The sequence below is a fragment of the Asterias rubens genome, chromosome 16 (genome assembly GCF_902459465.1).
Source record: "Asterias rubens chromosome 16, eAstRub1.3, whole genome shotgun sequence".
Taxonomy (NCBI): Eukaryota; Metazoa; Echinodermata; class Asteroidea; order Forcipulatida; family Asteriidae; genus Asterias; species Asterias rubens.
This window is the reverse complement of record NC_047077.1, coordinates 13,382,322-13,400,019: the sequence shown is the minus strand read 5'-3', so window position 1 is coordinate 13,400,019 and position 17,698 is coordinate 13,382,322. Positions and strand designations below refer to the sequence as shown.

The 17,698-nt window shown below is 37.3% G+C and overlaps 1 protein-coding gene across 1 annotated transcript in view; it reads right to left on the bottom strand.

Annotated features, from left to right (window-relative positions):
• Positions 1 to 3,390: 3,390 nt before the first annotated feature.
• Positions 3,391 to 17,698, bottom strand: part of LOC117300875 (protein odd-skipped-related 1-like) — a 41,961-nt gene continuing 27,653 nt past the window's right edge. Inside the window, exon 3 of the mRNA XM_033784730.1 lies at positions 3,391 to 4,551. Within this exon, the coding sequence (XP_033640621.1) occupies positions 4,146 to 4,551 (406 nt within the window). The 3' untranslated portion in view covers positions 3,391 to 4,145. The remainder of the gene's footprint in view (positions 4,552 to 17,698) is intronic.

Below are 17,698 nucleotides of genomic sequence, written 5' to 3'. Positions count from 1 at the left end.
GCTTAATAGCTGAAAATGTTAAAGTTCATGCAACAACAAGGCAATTAAAAAAACCTGTTTAATTTAATTTTAATTTTGTAATTTAAATTCATTTTCATTTCATTTATTCTGATTGTTTATTTCGGTTGTGAAGCAAAGAACTCCCAGAAAAGTGAACTTAATCTCAGCCAAGAGACCAGTGGGGAGAAGAAAGGGAAGCAACTTTTATTTGATAAGATGTGGGGGACAAAAACCAGAGAATTATTCCAAGGAAAACCCCACACCGTACACTCCAATCAGGGTAGGGATTATACACTCCGATCAACGTATTACCCCTTGGGCGGGATTCGAACCAGTGTCATAGAGGTGGAAGGTGAGGAAATACTGGAGGTCAAAGAAACCATGGACTTTGTTGCCCAGGTCTTGGTCTGTGTGCCCCATCTGGCCTGTGTGCCCCATTAAAAGGTTTTCAAATTAAGCACTTCTTTCCCAATGCAAACACTCTCTAGAAAAATAAAAAAGTGGTAAATTTCACATCATTTAAAAAAAATGTACTTCAGAAAATAGAGATAAAAAGTCAAACATTTATGGCCAAATATTGAAAGGTGACGTATTTAAATTGTTTTTAGATGAAAAAATGGCCTTGCCCCTTCACAAAGATGAAATTTATAATTTGTATTTAGCAAAAGAAAGTTGGATTTGCTTGTACGGTACCCAGCAGTATTAACTATGCATACATAGCTACAATGTGAAAGGTTTAGCACATACTAGAAATTACATTTTACTTAGTGTCCATTAAAAAAAATCAGATCAAGAAATTATTTTTCGAATTATACCAAGTTATTTACACAGTAGCATTATTAAAATTAAAATAATGCATCATAGCAAAATTATATAGCACCGTTACTGGCATATCAATAATTGTATGTAAGTCCATTGGAACAATTTCATGCGCATTACAAAACAAAATAATTTACAAATACAATCTTTACACTCTTACAAGATTCTTCACCTTCTCACCGTAATTATTATTATTTCTTACAAGACTTTATTTCTTACGATACTTTTTTCTTTTTTAGCCCACGCCTAAACTGAGCAGTGTTTACTTTTAGTTGTTTATTTTTTTTTTAAACAACAACACAGCCTACTGTGCTTATTGTGATTAATGGAAAAACGTACTGGAGAAATGATGTGGTAATTTTTACATAAATTATGAAATTCCACTTCAGAAAAACCAAGGAAAAATCGAACCGCCATAATATTTAATGGCCAATAATAATGAAAGGGACACCAATTCATGCTTTTCAACTATTTGTAGAAAGAAAGAAGAATGGATTTTGTAATGTTTTCCAGACTTTTGTTTCTACTGTCATGACTGTGAAATAGTCTCACTGGTGGGAATCAATTTGGGTTATTTCCATAATTAATTTAGTTCAGGATTTTAGTACCAAACATGTCATTACTCATGAACACCGGCCATCAGTGCCATTATTTGGAATAGCGCCCTCATTAGTTTGACAAAGAATAGTCACAGATTGCATATGTGGAAAGGATAGACTTTTAACACAAGTCATGTTCACCGAAAAGAGGAAGAACCTTGAGTGTGTCTGATCATTGTCCCATTAGCTTATACTTAGACTTGTCTCCTGGAAACATGACTAGCTAATTTGCCAGTGTTCACTGAATGGTCTAAAAATACACCCCTACTAGTGCAAAATGGACTATCCACATTCACATAAACTACATTATGAGCTGTGGAAGGATCCACTTTTTAGAGGTATTCTGTACTGGATTTTAATACTGGCTGCGATTCGATTCAAGTTTATTTCCATACAACATGAAAACAAGTAGAAATACCGTACTGACGCTCTATAGTACAAACTTCAACCAATCTCATTAAACTGTATACATGTATGCTGTAGTCATCTACACCAAAAACATTAAATAAATATTTTGACTTACTTTACATAATGTATGTTTAAACCAACAATACATAATTCTAAAATGAATATAAATAATAAATAGATTGAGTTGGTTTCTCTCTGTACCTATAAATTTACCAACGCAAACAAAAATAAAACAGTCCCCTACTATTTTCAACTTTGTAACTTATCTACTAAGATCTGATCCCCCCCCCCCCTCAAAAAAGAAACCAAGGAAGAAATGTTCTTTATACTCTACATGTGCAGTTGTGGCCCCGCCCTCCACAGTCTCTCAAGTTAACCTGCACAGACTCTCAAGGTAACTGTAAATAAATATGCCCTATTTACAAGCTAAATGACAAAATGAAGACCAATGTACATTTCTGTGCTTACTCTATGTTTATAATAAGTGAAATGAGCTTAAGGGTTTGGTCAGGATTGGTAGGCATGACAGTAGTCACAGACAGTGTTTATGTTTTGTGTGATCAACCTTATACAATAAACCTGAGGAAATTTGGGCTTAAAGGCAGTGGACACTATTGGTAATTACTCAAAATAATTATTAGCATAAAACCTTACTTGGTGACGAGTAATGGGGAGAGGTTGATGGTAGAAAACGTTGTGAGAAACGGCTCCCTGAAGTGACATAGTTTTCGAGAAAAAAGTAATTTTCCACGAATTTGATTTCGAGACCACAGGTTTAGAACTTGAGGTCTCGAAATCAACCATCTAAACACATACAACTTCGTGTGACATGGGTGTTTTCTCTTTCACTATTATCTCACAACTTCGACGACCAATTGAGCTCAAATTTTCACAGGTTTGTTTATTTTAAGCATATGTTGAGACACACAAAGTGAGAAGACTGGTCTTTGACAATTACCAATAGTGTCCAGTGTCTTTAATTCATAAAAATCTACTCCGCAGTAGTAGAATATAAAGCAAGACAATTATTTAAAAGAACATAACCTACGTGTACATGTACCTGTAAAGTAGATACACAAACGGTGTTACCGCAAACCAAAACTATCACAGGCATGTTACTCGCATGGGATTCAAACCCACGACCTTTGCATTTTTAGAGCAGTGTCTAAATAACTAGACAAATATTTATTAGTTTTATCCATACCAATCCTGTATAATATCTTCAAGAACATTAAAGGCAGTGGACACTATTGGTAATATTGTCAAAGACTAGCCTTCACAGTTGGTGTATCTCAACATATGCATAAAATAACAAACCTGTGAAAATTGGAGCTCAATCGGTCATCGAAGTTGCGAGATAATAATGAAAGAAAAAACACCCTTGTCACACGAAGTTGTGTGATTTTAGATGGTTTGATTTCAAGACCTCAAATTCTAAATCTGAGGTCTCGAAATCAAATTCGTGGAAAATTACTTCTTTCTCGAAAACTATGGCACTTCATCAGAGGGAGCCGTTTCTCACAATGTTTTATACTATCAGTCTCTCCCCAATACTCGTCACCAAGAAAGGTTTTATGCTAATAATTATTTTGAGTAATTACCAATAGTATCCACTGCCTTTAACAAACTAAATGGTCTGTACACATAGTAACAGATTATTATTTACAATCATTTGTCTTGCACAAAATCTGTGTTAGTTGTATCCAAACTGTTGGCAGATGTCAAACATTCTACACTTTAACATATTGGAATGTGCTATTCTTTGGCCCCTTTTATACTACATAAAATCGCTGGGGATTTCCCAGAGGAAAACATGGGACCATTCACACTAGACTTACAAACTCTGACTTACAAACTCTGATAAACTCACAGGTAATATGCAAGAGGCTCCTGGTTGATCATTTTCCCCAGTATGTTGGCATCAAGTGTGACACAAGTATGGGGTGGTTGGAGAAAGGGGTTCAACTTCCCCAGGAATTCCCTGGGGTTTTCATTCCCAGGGAACTGGCTTCGTGTGAAAAGGGCTCAATTGTATAAGGGCTCTACTTTATAAGTACTTCATTCAAAGGAATCACAGGAACTTTGATCTCATTTTTAAAATTATTTAATTCATCTTTAGGCAGATTTCGCATCTTGGCACATTTAGCCTTAACCCGCACTTCTTGCAGGTTTGGCATTACTTAGTTTGACTTAGTAATGCAGTCCACCTTGAAGCCATATCAAGATAAATTGGAGTGGATGTTAATTTCATGTAGTACTAAACTGCTACATTAACTGAAGTACCTCAAGAATCATCTCCCCTTAACACCCAATATAATCTTACTGTACTGTTTCCACAACAACCTGTTGCATCTCTTCCCTCACCTTGACAATTCCGTCATTCTCTTCGATGCTGACCTCCAGCTCCCCTTCCGTGCCAGACCCTTCCTCCCCAGACACAACCATGCCCTCTCCTCCTTCCCCGTGGGTCAAACTGTGTCTCCTCAGGTCGCAGTTCCTCCTGAAGACCTTGCCGCAGCTGTCGCAGTTGTATGGCTTGATGTCCGTGTGCGTGAGCAGGTGCGTCTTGAGGTTGCTGCGCTGGTTGAAGGTACGGCCGCACGTGGAGCACTTGTGGGGCGACTCCTGAAGATGGAGGGTCTTGTGGACAGCGAGGGTGCGCGCTTGGCAGAACCCCTTACCGCACTCTGGGCACTTGAAGGGCTTCTCCTTGGAATGGATGTACCTGGAGCAGGAAAAATAAATAATTGGGGTTGAATAAATGCAAATTTACTAGAGCAACATTTGAACCAACAACCTCCGGAATAAATGAGAAACATTAATTACAAGAAGAACACAATTTATTAAAGCAGGATTTGAACCAACAGTCTCCAGATTATGAGAGTTGAACAAAAACAAAAATTAATTGAACCAATGACCAGCAATCAACCAACTGAGGTATATTTAGCTTTATGTTTGACTGTCGGGAGTGCCAGTGGGAGCCTTATAATCTGTAACTGATGTGCAGCAAAGGATCACACTCAATCAGTTTATGATACAACCTGTTAAGTGGCAGCCGGGGATGCGACTGTTTGTATTTCAAATATCATACAAATATCAAGTTATTGACCAGAAAAGAATCAAACTGGGTATATTTTAAAGAAGTTAGGGTTGAACACTCACTGACACTAGACCACAGGATTTGAATTTGCAACCTCAAGATTAACGTGCCGGCACTCTACCAACTGAGCTATCTACAATCCAGGCCAAAATGCTTGGGCCGCCCATTCCTAATGTTACAATAAACATTCCCTGTCCACTTCCCCCTGACAATTAACTCTCCTTCCCCCAACTCAATGTTGACTGTAAAGCAGAGACCACCATTGAAAGGGGGTAGGGGGCCCAACGAGATATGGCCCTTTAGTTAGCAGTCTACCTATTTTGGTGATAATCTCAAATAAAAACACAAAATACATTACTGGTAGTTAAACATGTAAAGTATTTTATCATTTTGTGAAGAGTGATTTCAAAACCTTAACATTGCCACTTGAAAAAGCAACCAGCACAATGTGCGCATTTCCGTGGAGTAATAAATAACATTTTTACCACATATCATTCTGTCATAAAATTTTACACAACCACACAGTTTCAGGGTATATGTCTGTGAATCATTAAATTCTACTTTCAAAATATCTTTCCAACCATAATTACTTCAAATAAGGGAATCAATGTGTGGTAAAGAGGTTTTCGACCAGTGGTTTAAACCCGCGCCAAGGCCTGGACTTGATAATTTTACCGATATTGTTATGAATATCTATCTAAAATAGAAGAACAAAAATTGCTGAAAGCCGCCCAATGCGAAGGCAACGAGACCCCTTTGAGAAATACATAGAACAAAGAAAGATATTTACACAACGCTAGCCCACAGTTTGTATATAGTATTTCAAAACAGAAGGTATAAACACTTATTACTGTCAAAGTAAAACACACATCTTTTTATAATCATTGTACTTTTTGAGAAACAAACCAAAAGTTGGCCAGAAAAGTACTTTTTTTTATGTTTCTGTTTTGTCCACAATTTCCAGACATCTAAAAACATAAAAGTGCAGTAGCCTCCTGCTGAAAAAAAAAAAAAACATGAAATAGTTTGGAGATTTGTTTTTAATCCAATGAAATGATGTTTAGAACCTCCATTGTCTTAACCCACAACATGAAAGTACAGTAGTTATAAACCTACTAGTTCAGTCCTCTGTTTATACAGTATTATGAAGTACAAATGCCTCTGAACTTTTTCTTTTGTTAAAGACACTACACACTACTGGTAATCGTCAAAGACCAGTTTTTTTTATTGGTGTTTCTCAACATATGCATAAAAATAACAAACCTGTGAAAATTTGAGCTCAATTGGTCATCAAAGTTGTAAGATTATAAAGAAAGAAAAAACACCCTTGTCACACAAAGTTTTGTCCTTTCAGATGCTTGATTTCGAGACCTCATATTCTAAATCTGAGGTCTCGAAATCAAATTCGTGGAAAATTACTTCTTTCTCGAAAAGTACTCCACTTCAGAGGGAGCCATTTCTCACAATGTGTTAAACTACATGTATCAACCTCTCCCCGATTACTCGTTACCAAGTAAGACTCTATGCTAAAAATGTTTTGAGTAATTACCAATATTTTTCCATTGCCTTTAAGTCTTTTTTATTTTTAGAGGCACTGGACACCTTTGGTAAGTTGTCACCGACCAGGATTCTCACTAGGTGTATCCCAACATGCAAGAAACAAAATCAACATTTCCTTTTGTTTCTACTTTTTCTGTCTTTTTATTTTCAGTAGAATTTTACAAGGGAGTAGGGGGGGCCTATACAATAGTAAGTAATATTTCTGTCAAAAATGAAGCTTTAGAGTTTGAATTGCGAAGATTAAAATGTACTTCTTCCACTTTACTTCTTCTTCATTACTCATAAGAATCCATTAGAACTGAGAACATAAACACCAAGAAACAAAAAAATATATTTTTATATCACCTCTTTTCAGACACTTTTACAAGAGAAAGTTGTTTATAAAAAAATAAACCCCCAAAAAACTTGTATAGGAATGTAGGGACGACTAAAGAGAAATGATAGTAATCTAAAGGGGTTAAAAATGCTGGGATTGGAGGTGGGCTCCACACGACTTGGAGCAATTGAGATAAACCCCTAGATCTATAGTTAAAGTAACACACGTCAACTCACAACGCCAGATGGTACAGCGCCAGCAAACAAAATTGTACCAATATTCTTTTGTTTTCATCCTTTTCAATTCCGGAAAACAAAATAATCTAAATGTAAATGAATCTATAGGGCGATATTTTTGTAGCTGTTTGTTTTTGAGACTGCAAGGTCAGTTCGTGCAGAGCCCACAAGGCAAACAAAATATAACTTCAAGTAAACATGGGGGGAAAGCCTGCCCGAACACCCAGCAATTATGGAAAACTGTAGATTGAAAAATACCCACCCCCCTACCCTTCAAAAAAGTAAAAATAAATAAAAATATGCAGGCCTGGATTTACCTGGAAGGCACAAAGGCCTTAGCCTCCGTTGCCCCAGGTCTTGGCTTTTGTGCCACTTCAAAAAGTGTCCCATAGACTTGCAGACTTTATCAGTGAAGCGCCCCTAGAAAAATGAAAATGGCCTTGCTCGCTTAAAGACAAAATTCCAGGCCTGAAGAACAACTTCACTCCCTTAATGGCAGTGGACACTATTGGTAATTACTCAATATAATTATCAGCATAAAACCTCACTTGGTAACAAGCAATGGGGGGAAGTTGATAGTATAAAACATTGTAAGAAACGGCTCCCTCTGAAGTGTTGTAGTTTTCGAGAAGGAAGTAATTTTCCACGAATTGGAGACCTCAGATTTAGAATTTGTGGTCTCGAAATCAACCATCTTAGCACACAACTTCGTGTGACAAGGGTGTTTTTTATTTCATTCGTATCTCGCAACTTCAACAACCAATTGAGCTCAAATTTTCACAGGTTTGTTATTTTATGCATATGTTTAGGTACACCAAGTGAGAAGACTGGTCTTTGACAATTACCAATAGTGTCCACTGGTCTTTGACAATTACCAATAGTGTCCACTGGTCTTTGACAATTACCAATAGTGTCCACTGGTCTTTAACAATTACCAATAGTGTCCACTGTCTTTAAAGAGTGCATCCTTATCATCCTGCAAGTTACTTATTGATACCGCCTCTGTATACAAAAACTATTTGGATCAACCAAGGGACCTAACTAATTTGTGACCAATGCTTAATTTGGTTATGCTGAGAAAGTGTCTGCACTGAAACATCTAAGACACATTGCAGAGCGGCTTTGATGAGGAAACATTGAAGGGCAGCTCCTTCAAAGAGACTACTTGAACAAGCACAGAATAAGTTGAGTTACACGTATCAGTGTATAGAGTGGCAGTGTAGAAACTTCAAGATATTCTTCACTATTGAGTTTTCTAAAAGGAATAAATAAACCCTCAAAAGCAGTGTATGAAAGTCAACTGATAGAAATATCTTGGCAACTAATTCTTCCTGAAATTGAAAATAAGCCGAGGACTGTGCTGGAAACGTCCCGTGCCAACACACACTCCTCTCATGAGAAATTTAATTCACAAGATTGTTGTCTACAAATTTACCTACTTCTTTCTGGGAAAAAAAACGGACAGTTTTAACACGCTTACTCACAATTTAAAAATGCTTTCCAGACAGATTTCAAAAACCAGACATTGAAATCGACATTTTAATCACAAATGGTGAAATACAATTTGCCGGTATACCAAGGCAGAAACAAAGATCAAATGAAAAGGCTACCACTAAAGCCAAATGCACAGAAAGCAAGCACTAAATCTTTGCGCACAAATGTCCGTATATTGTACCCTCTGTGCTAGCTAGGCAGTCGTAGTAGCGGATGTCAACGCCTTTTGTTAGCATAAGCCTGTCGCCAAAAATAGATAAAAATCTTTGGGGAAAAAAAATACATATAAAAATCTGCTCGTGTTGGCTCTCGTACTACGAGCAAAACAAACACAAACTACCCTTCAAAATATAACAAAGTAAATAAATGGGAAAACATTCGTGAAAAGGTGGGGGGAAACATGCCACTGTTACTGGTAGCTGTGGAACTGGCGAGAAATAGCGAAAAAAACACCTTGACTTTACATTGTTCTGTGTTGTCACATTTTTGGGGGGCGGATTTATGAAGTTGTTTGAATTTTCGGTGAGGTGAGGCAACGATCAGGGGTCAGGGATTATGCATGTACCGTCGTACGCTGTTCACTGATAAAGTCTGGTCTTTACCCATTGAACAAAAGCACACTTATTATCCATACCTTTCACACCATGTCTCTCACTAAACACCCTAATAAACTTGGTTTTTGACACAATGTTATTTTCACTAAAAATGATCGTAAATAAAATGAAAAAGAAATTTGTTTTTGATTGAATGAGAAACACAGAGAGTAAATGTATATTTACACTGTAAACATTGAAACATGGATTTTACTGTTGCCTTTTTTGGCGAGAGAACGTCGGTCAAATATTGTTGCCGTTTGCGGCCTCTAATAAATTATTGACAATTTAGTGAAAGTTCTAGCCACCACTGTGGTCTTTGAAGGATGAAAATTATATCAATCAAGCAACCAGTCAGTCAAAATTAGAAGTGCACGAAAAAATCAAAAGTTTGTCATTAATGGTAGGCCTCCTGAAATAAGTGGGCTTTAATAGGTGTCATAAATATGTTGAATACATTGCAATCCTGATGTGATTTGGAAGTTTATTTCTTTGCTAAGCAAGAAATGAGCGAGGTACCCGTCACAGAATGTACCTGTGAACTGCATTTCGGCTTGTTACCACATCTGGTGAGCATACTTTTGATCTGCTTAGCAATTTTTATGTGATTTAAAAACAGCTCCAGGAAATCAGGCCCAATGGTATCGTCCCTACTCTAATCAAAAGGAGTTGTTTATGCAGATAACATTTTGAGTGTTTCCAAAGCTAAAAAAAACAACAAAAAAAACACCTCTATGAAATAGCGCCAAAGGTTTGTGACTCTTATCAAGACAACTTGTTTACTCAGACAATATTTAGAGTGTTTCCAACCCAATTTTAAGTAATAATATTAGGCAAGCAACGACTTCTGTGCATTATAACCAGAGTACTCTCAACAATCACTACCATGGAATCAGTCGCAGCCGATTAACTCCATTCAGTCGTTATCACAAAACCATTGAAACGACACTTCAATTTTACAAATGGGTAATATCAGAACAATTGCAGCTCTAGGGTGATGCGATAAGTTTTCTTCTACCCCCAAACAATGAAGTAATACTCTGCTACTGCAGCCAGTAAAAAGAGCGGGTACCTCTTGAGAAACTACCCTGTCAATATGAAGGATTAAAGTTACTATAGAGATACAGTTACACCTCGGGACTGCAACCCCCAAAATATCAAACACAAACAGACAAACAAACAAACAAACAAACAAACAAACCAAACAAACATCAACAAACAAACAATAATAAAATAACAATTTATTCATTTATATTGCGCCCATTCCATAAAATGTACACCAGGAAATTATAATACTATAATTTTTTTACAATAGGACAAAGTGAGGAAATACAACAATCCATGCAAATTTAAATAGAAGATCCTTACAAAACAAAACTTCTAAGAAACAAAAATATATATATAGACATTATGGTACATCCATGCACCATGTAGCACAATTTGCGTGCCAACATGCACAACATTTTGGCAATATGCAAACTTGGTACATGCTTCATTTAACTGTCAACATAAATCTAAGATAAGAAATGCTCAACAATAATTCTGACCGAGTGTCATTTCGTCATTATACTAGCTGAGCGTCGAGCCCCAAGCAAAAAAGGTCAATGTTTGTTTCAGTCCTAAGATGTTGGAGGAAAAACCCGTAAGAAATATTCCATGGTTAACCCATGGCATCAGGTATAATGACTGAAATTCAAATCCACTTAGTGTCCCCTCCCCCCCGTGCCAGCTAGATTCAAAACCCGTGCCCCAAAAATGGCAGGCGAGGAGAGATAACACTACGCCAACCCGACCGAGTTTAGAGTGGATTGCACCCCCCCCCCCCAACAAACCAAAAAATAAGTAATAAATAAATAAACACAAAATATTTCATGTCTGCTCATGAACTCTTTCCCTCAGGGTGCAAGGCACTCCTTTAAATATTTTGCCATCGTTTTTTGATATGCGACCCGTCAAAATGATTGGCGTACTGAAGAGGTAATTGCAATATGTCCCCACACCAAACAAGGGGGGACCAGTGGCAAACAGTAGCCAACTCAGAAAGCAGGCGCCAAGTATTCTGAACTCGGCCCTCCCTCGCTCTTTTATTGGTCGATTATGGTCTGAAGTTCAGTATCAACTCCGGTTACTTTTTAACCGGTCTCAAAACAATAGTTTGCTGATAAACTCCTGCCAGTCATCCTGCGGCTTGCGGTTATGGTTTAATTGACAGGTTGGGTACATGTACATGTAGCACAGATAAATAGGGTTCCCATGCTGGTAAACATTGTATGGGTCGTGATCCCCACATAACCCAACCCTAAAATTCTTATCTCATTTACTTGCCATTACAATTTAAAGACAAAGTATGAAAACAGTACTTATTGAAAGAAATAAACACACAACCCCTTTCAATCTGACACATCACTGACTATAAAGTTTCAAGGGTGGATATAGTTTTTATACCATTGGCATTTAGCCATTTACTAACAAAATAATGACCTTAAAAGCTGACTAGATGTAAGAAGCACTGTAGACTGTTGATAATACTGCACATTTAGGAAAAACAATTCCCTTTCAAAAAATGTGATTTTGGAGAGATGGATTCAACAATTTCAATCTGAGAAATGTTTTATTAAGATTGTGTACATGTAAGTACCTATTGAGAATTATTTTTCCTATAAGTGGATACAACCGCTAGAGACTGTCGACCATTATTATTGCAAAAATGATGCCACCTGTCGCAGTTCCATTATACATGTAAATAGATCTATAATTAGAATTATTTGCAGGATAGTTTGATCGTGTACATATATGTCTTCATTATAATTAAAACAATTCTGGGGCTTTAAAGGCACTTTTGGTAAGACCACTATCATTTGGTGATGATCCCAACGTATGCATAAAATAACAAATCTGTGAAAATTTTACTCAATTGGTCATCGAAGTTGCACGAGAATAATGAAAGACAAAAACACCCTTGTTGCACAAATTTGTGCCGACAGATGCATATTAAAAGACTTCAGACCCGAAGCCTTTTATAATTGAGTAGGAAATAACCCTTTTCACAAAAAAATATGTTACTTCAGAGGGAGCCGTTTCTCACAATGCCTTATACAATCAATAGCTCTCCATTGCTCGTTATTACAAGTAGATTTTTATGATTTAAAACAATTTATTAGAGCAGTCCCCAATAGTGACCACTGCTCGACTAAGACAGTAGACACACCTCAGTGGTAATATAAAAGGTGCACTGATGTGTGATAAGCACAGTATACTCGGTGCTTTCCAATACTGCTGAAAGTTGAAGGTGTAGCTAATCAAATCTGTTTTCATTTGGTAAGCACTTCTAAGGACATCCAATTTATAAAATTAAATCCTAACATCCTGATAAACACAAGAAGAAGACAAGATAAAAAATACTGTTCTCATTCACTTCCTTGATAACTTTTTCATTCATCTCGGAAGTTGCCGATCCTAACAGCGGGAACGAGTAGTACACAAGGTTTGCTTGCCTCTGTCACTCCAAGTAAGACTGCCTTTTTTTCCCCCTCCAACATCGTCGTCGCCAAACTGTCTTGCTGAATAAATTTACCCAACGTTCATTGTTGACGTGCGATTAACAGACCATAGGAACGTGTAGCGTATATGTTTTGCAAATATTACCGATACGTAATAATGTGATGGTACACTGCGATCTGGTTGTGTTTGGGCCGAGCGTGCGAGTACATGACTAGACATTCGTTAAGGCGCAAAAGTTACAGGTTAAGATTCTTTCAATGTTGGTTTAAGATGAGCACGTTGTTCCCTAAATTGTTCCCCGGCCGATGATTAAACTGGAGAGGCCTATCCTACGCTATAATGGGAGACGAACAATTGATGAAATGAAAAGTCGCGTCAAACCACGAAACTGTACTCTCACGTCTGATAAAGAGTCTCGTCAGAAAAGGAGGAGTTGAATAAGCCATCATTAAGTAAGGCTGCACGCGTCACTGTATGCACTTAAGCTCCTTTTCAGACAAGAGTGGTCGAAAGGACATGAAATCAAACATTTGTTATTTCAATTATCGGAAAAGTACTTAGATTGGAAGAAAGATGATTTGTTTAAGAAGGGGGAAAGAAGCTTGAATGTGATTAGTCTTAACCAATCAAACTCCTTTGTTTGCATTGTTGGAAGTTGTTTATCAAGTTATTTTTTTTTACAAATGCTAGTATCTCATATTCATGGCAATACATGGAGAAAAGCATAAAAGCATAAAGCATAAAGGAAACCAGTTTGACATCTCTGCAGACAAACACAATTAACCGAGTCAGCTTTTTAAAAAAAAAAAAAAATGGCGGAAAAATAAAAAAAATTTACCAGGTCAGTTTCCTTTGTGGCTTATTACTAAAAAATAAAATAAAAAAGGAAAACAATAAAACCTTCATAAAAATTGTCAACCTTCCATCGAGTTCCAAGTTTCTAAAAAGTACTTTAAAAGAAAAAGGCTCCATCCCAAAACCTGACTAAGGTGGACAAATACAAATTTACCAAGTTAGTTTCCTTTGTGGTTTTAATTTCCCCCCCCCAAAAAAAAAATAAAAAAAAAATAAGGAAAACAATTAGACTTTCACCGAAATGCATTCATTGAAATTGGCAACCTTCCACTGGACTGAGTTTCTAAAAAGCACTTTAAATGAAAAAAGGCTCCGTCCCAAAACCCCAACTATGCCGTAATTGACGTAGATCTCTTCACCAACAGACGGTATGCTCTGACCCGGTCAATATAGCCGCGTCGATTAAAACTGCGAAACAAACCTCGTTGAGGCGCAATACGTGTACATGATAGATAGATCTATGGCGAGCTAGAGAGAAACCGTCAGCAGAAGTTCACCCGAGCGAGGGAAACAAGTGAAGAACAAACATTGTCAGAGTGCTGACCGCATCTCTCCCCCGTGTATACACACTGCCGTCTTGGTCAAACATAAAATACCCGGCGATACCAATCGGAGAAATATCCACTGACGCCAGCCAGACGCCCCCGCCACGTACATGTACCGTGCACTACAGGGGAGAGGGTTGACGATAAGCGGGGAGCGATGCGGACAGCAGTACAGTCGTTGACGACAAGCAAGGAGCACTGTGGACAGGAGTGCAGTCGATGATGACGACAGAGCCCGATGATGCAACCCAGCAAATGGACTCCGAATTCCCCCCGCGTCTGAATTTACCCTGTAATATTTCTTAGTCGAGGTGTGTGTAAGGTTTGATAATACCTTTTAATGAGAAGGGTGGGAAACGGACACACACCATTTCAAGGGCGCAAGGAAGGTGATTGCCTCTGTGCCCTTGAAAATAAAATATAAATTAATAATTTCCTCATAGAGTACCCTTTACCAAGGATAGAATGCCTTGGTGCCCTTTACCAAGGATAGAATGCCTTGGTGCCCTTTACCAAGGATAGAATGCCTTGGTACCCTTTACCAAGGATAGAATGCCTTGGTGCCCTTTACCAAGGATAGAATGCCTTGGTGCCCTTTACCAAGGATAGAATGCCTTGGTGCCCTTTACCATGGATAGAATGCCTTGGTGCCCTTGCCGTTTCAATAACGAAGCATACAGGCATGACCTTCACTTTACTGTTTTAAGCCTGCTGCTTAATGACAACTCTCTTTAGCAAATAATGCTGACTGTACTTGCAAAATTGCACGGCTATTTCTAAGGAAGTTTCTTGGTTTTGCTTGAACAACTTCATGAGTGATCATGAATACAAAAATATAAATGACTGAGGTATTTGAGAGGAAAACAAGGATAATGGCTAAAAAGAAAATCCCCCAAAATATCATAGATAATTTTTACAGCCAAATCATTTCATAAAACATAAATTTCATTTCATAAATTTTAATTGAATTGTTACGGATCTCCAATGCAACAATTTCCTTATTAAATGTAAAACGAAAAAGAAAAAAAAGTTTGTTAGTGATTTATGTGGCTAGCGGGAAACCATTACATGCCTGCCATTCAACATTAGAGTGTTTGCACTGCTGTAGAATGATGAATTACACCAATGACAACGAGGGCCTGATGGACAGCGGGTTATTTTCCCCCTTTCATTTTAGTCGTAGGCCAAATAAAATCAAAATGATGCTGAATGTCCCCTCCCTCACCCTTATTTGGAGACCGCATCCTTTTTAATTTTTTTAATTTTTTTTTTTTTTTGACATTTTATTTTCAAAAGGTAAAATTTGTCTGTGTCTCTCTCATGAGACTTACTTATATTTTAAAGAACTTTAAAGTGCTGACTTTAAACTGAGAATTGGACAGTTTCAATTAAAATGCTTGGCTGCCACCTTTGTGAAAAAAAAACCAAGACAAAAAAAACTAATGCCTCCTCTTTTTGGAATGACTCAGACGATCAACTAGTATTTTTTCTACTTGGCCTGAGTGTCAATGGCCAACCTCCGCTATCACTCTTCGTCTCCCTATACCTGGCAATGACTGACAACGCCTATCCAAAGGTGTTGTTCATCTGATGAATTATTCAAAGTTCAATGAATAATTCAGTAAATATAATTAGCTGTTGCAAACTGCTTACCGATACCGACCAAAAGTACCAATGGCATATCACCGTAAGGGGCACAACGTTTTCTTCCAAACTCTAAGCAATAAACAACAAGGGAAACTGAATGGACAACTTTCAAAATATTTTCGGGTTGAACAAAGAAATTTGACTAGGGCAGGATCTGAACCTACGACTTTATTATTGTGACAGCTGAGTAGTATCTTGGCTTATTGAACTTTGTTTTGTGTGTCATGATTTAAAGGCAGTGGTCACTAGTGGTAATGACTCAAAATAATCATAAGCATAAAATCTTACTTGGTAACGAGTAGTGGGGTGAGGTTGATAGTATAAAACATTGTGAGAAACAGCTCTGACCTCTGAAGCGACGTAGTTTTAGAGAAAGAAGTCAATTTCCACAAAATTTGATTTTGAGACCTCATAATTAGATTTTGAGGTCTAAAAATCAAGCATCTGAAAGCACACAACTTCGTGTGACAAGGGTGTTTTTTTCTTTCATTATTATCTCGCAACTTCGACGACCAATTTAGCTCAAGTTTTCACAGGTTTATTATTTTGTCCATATGTTGAGATACACAAAGTGAGAAGACTGGTCTTTGACAATTACCAATAAATTCCAGTGTCTTTAATTGGATTCTCCTCCTTCCCCTTGTAAGTTTTGTTACATTAAATAAATTCCAAAATAAACAAAATAGTCATTGTCCCCCTTTTTACTGTCTGGGTATTCCATAATTTTTAATTTAAATTTTACAAACAAAAGGTCAAGTCAGGCGAGGAATATTTCCAGGCAACCATTTAAGGCACATTAAATCACAATGGTGACAGTAAAATACACTACAGGAAAACATTGTTCTACTGAAGTGTTTCTTTTGTTCGCAGTACAGTTGATTAACTCCCAGTTACCCAGTAATAAAGAAATTGCCGGGCGTGACATGAAAGATGAAAGAGTTTTTGTCCAAGTCGCCATTGTACCTTTTCTGTCCGCCCCTTTCCGGTTCACCCGTTTCTGAATCCCCATTATAAAATATGAATATTAATACTAATTGTATTATGTACTTATATAGCGCCATGTCATTGTTTACAAGGTGCTGAGGCGCAATTTGCTGCCTATCAAAACACTGGGGCGAATCCCTTCTCTTTACGCCTAGTGCGCTGGGTTCTATTACATGTTAATACAACACACATGACCAACAGCTTTATGTCCCATCCAAAGGACGAAGCAATGGTTAAGTGGCATGCTTCAAAGGACACAAGTGTTACGACCGGGACTCAAACCCTAACTCTGCTGTACAAAAACACCAGAGTTTGAATTCAGGGCTCTTTACCTGCTCGGCCACGATACTTCCACTTCTAATCAATAAAGCCAATCGATCAGTCAATCAACTGATAACTTCCGAATGACTGTAACAATGTGTAGGCCACTTCCTAAACCTGAGGTTATAGAAACACCACTTGAAATTCACCTCAGGTATGTGGGATGGGGAATTGACTCTGTCTATCACAACTACATTTCACACTGAGTGCTTCCTTTTTTTTTATCTGCTAGTTTCTATTGACCCACTTTACGTTGATCAATAGTAACAAAAGTGGAGCTGTGAAGTGTAACCAACAGCTTACCAACATGTACAAAATTGTATTTTTTGTTAATTTTTCTGGCCATTTTTAAAAAAGAATTGCTGTTTTTCTGGGATGGGACATATTTTCATAAAAATCAAAAACCAGACTTAATTGGGGAAAATGTCCTGTCTGCTACAAGTAGACAAAATGTCATAGAGTTGGGCACATTCAAATTAGAAGTGCCTCTAATTTGATGTAGTCAAATCAAATCAGATATAAAATTAAAAAAAAAATATAAAAAAAGGATCGTAGGTTCCACCGGTTTCATTTTCAGAGTCAAATTTATAACAAAATTATCACCACTCACTATTTACAAAATACTGTAGGTGTTTTAGTGCGAGTTATCTCTTATAAAGGATTTGGGGTAATACCAAACAGCAAACCCACAAGATTTAAAGTCAATGTGCCTTTTTAAAT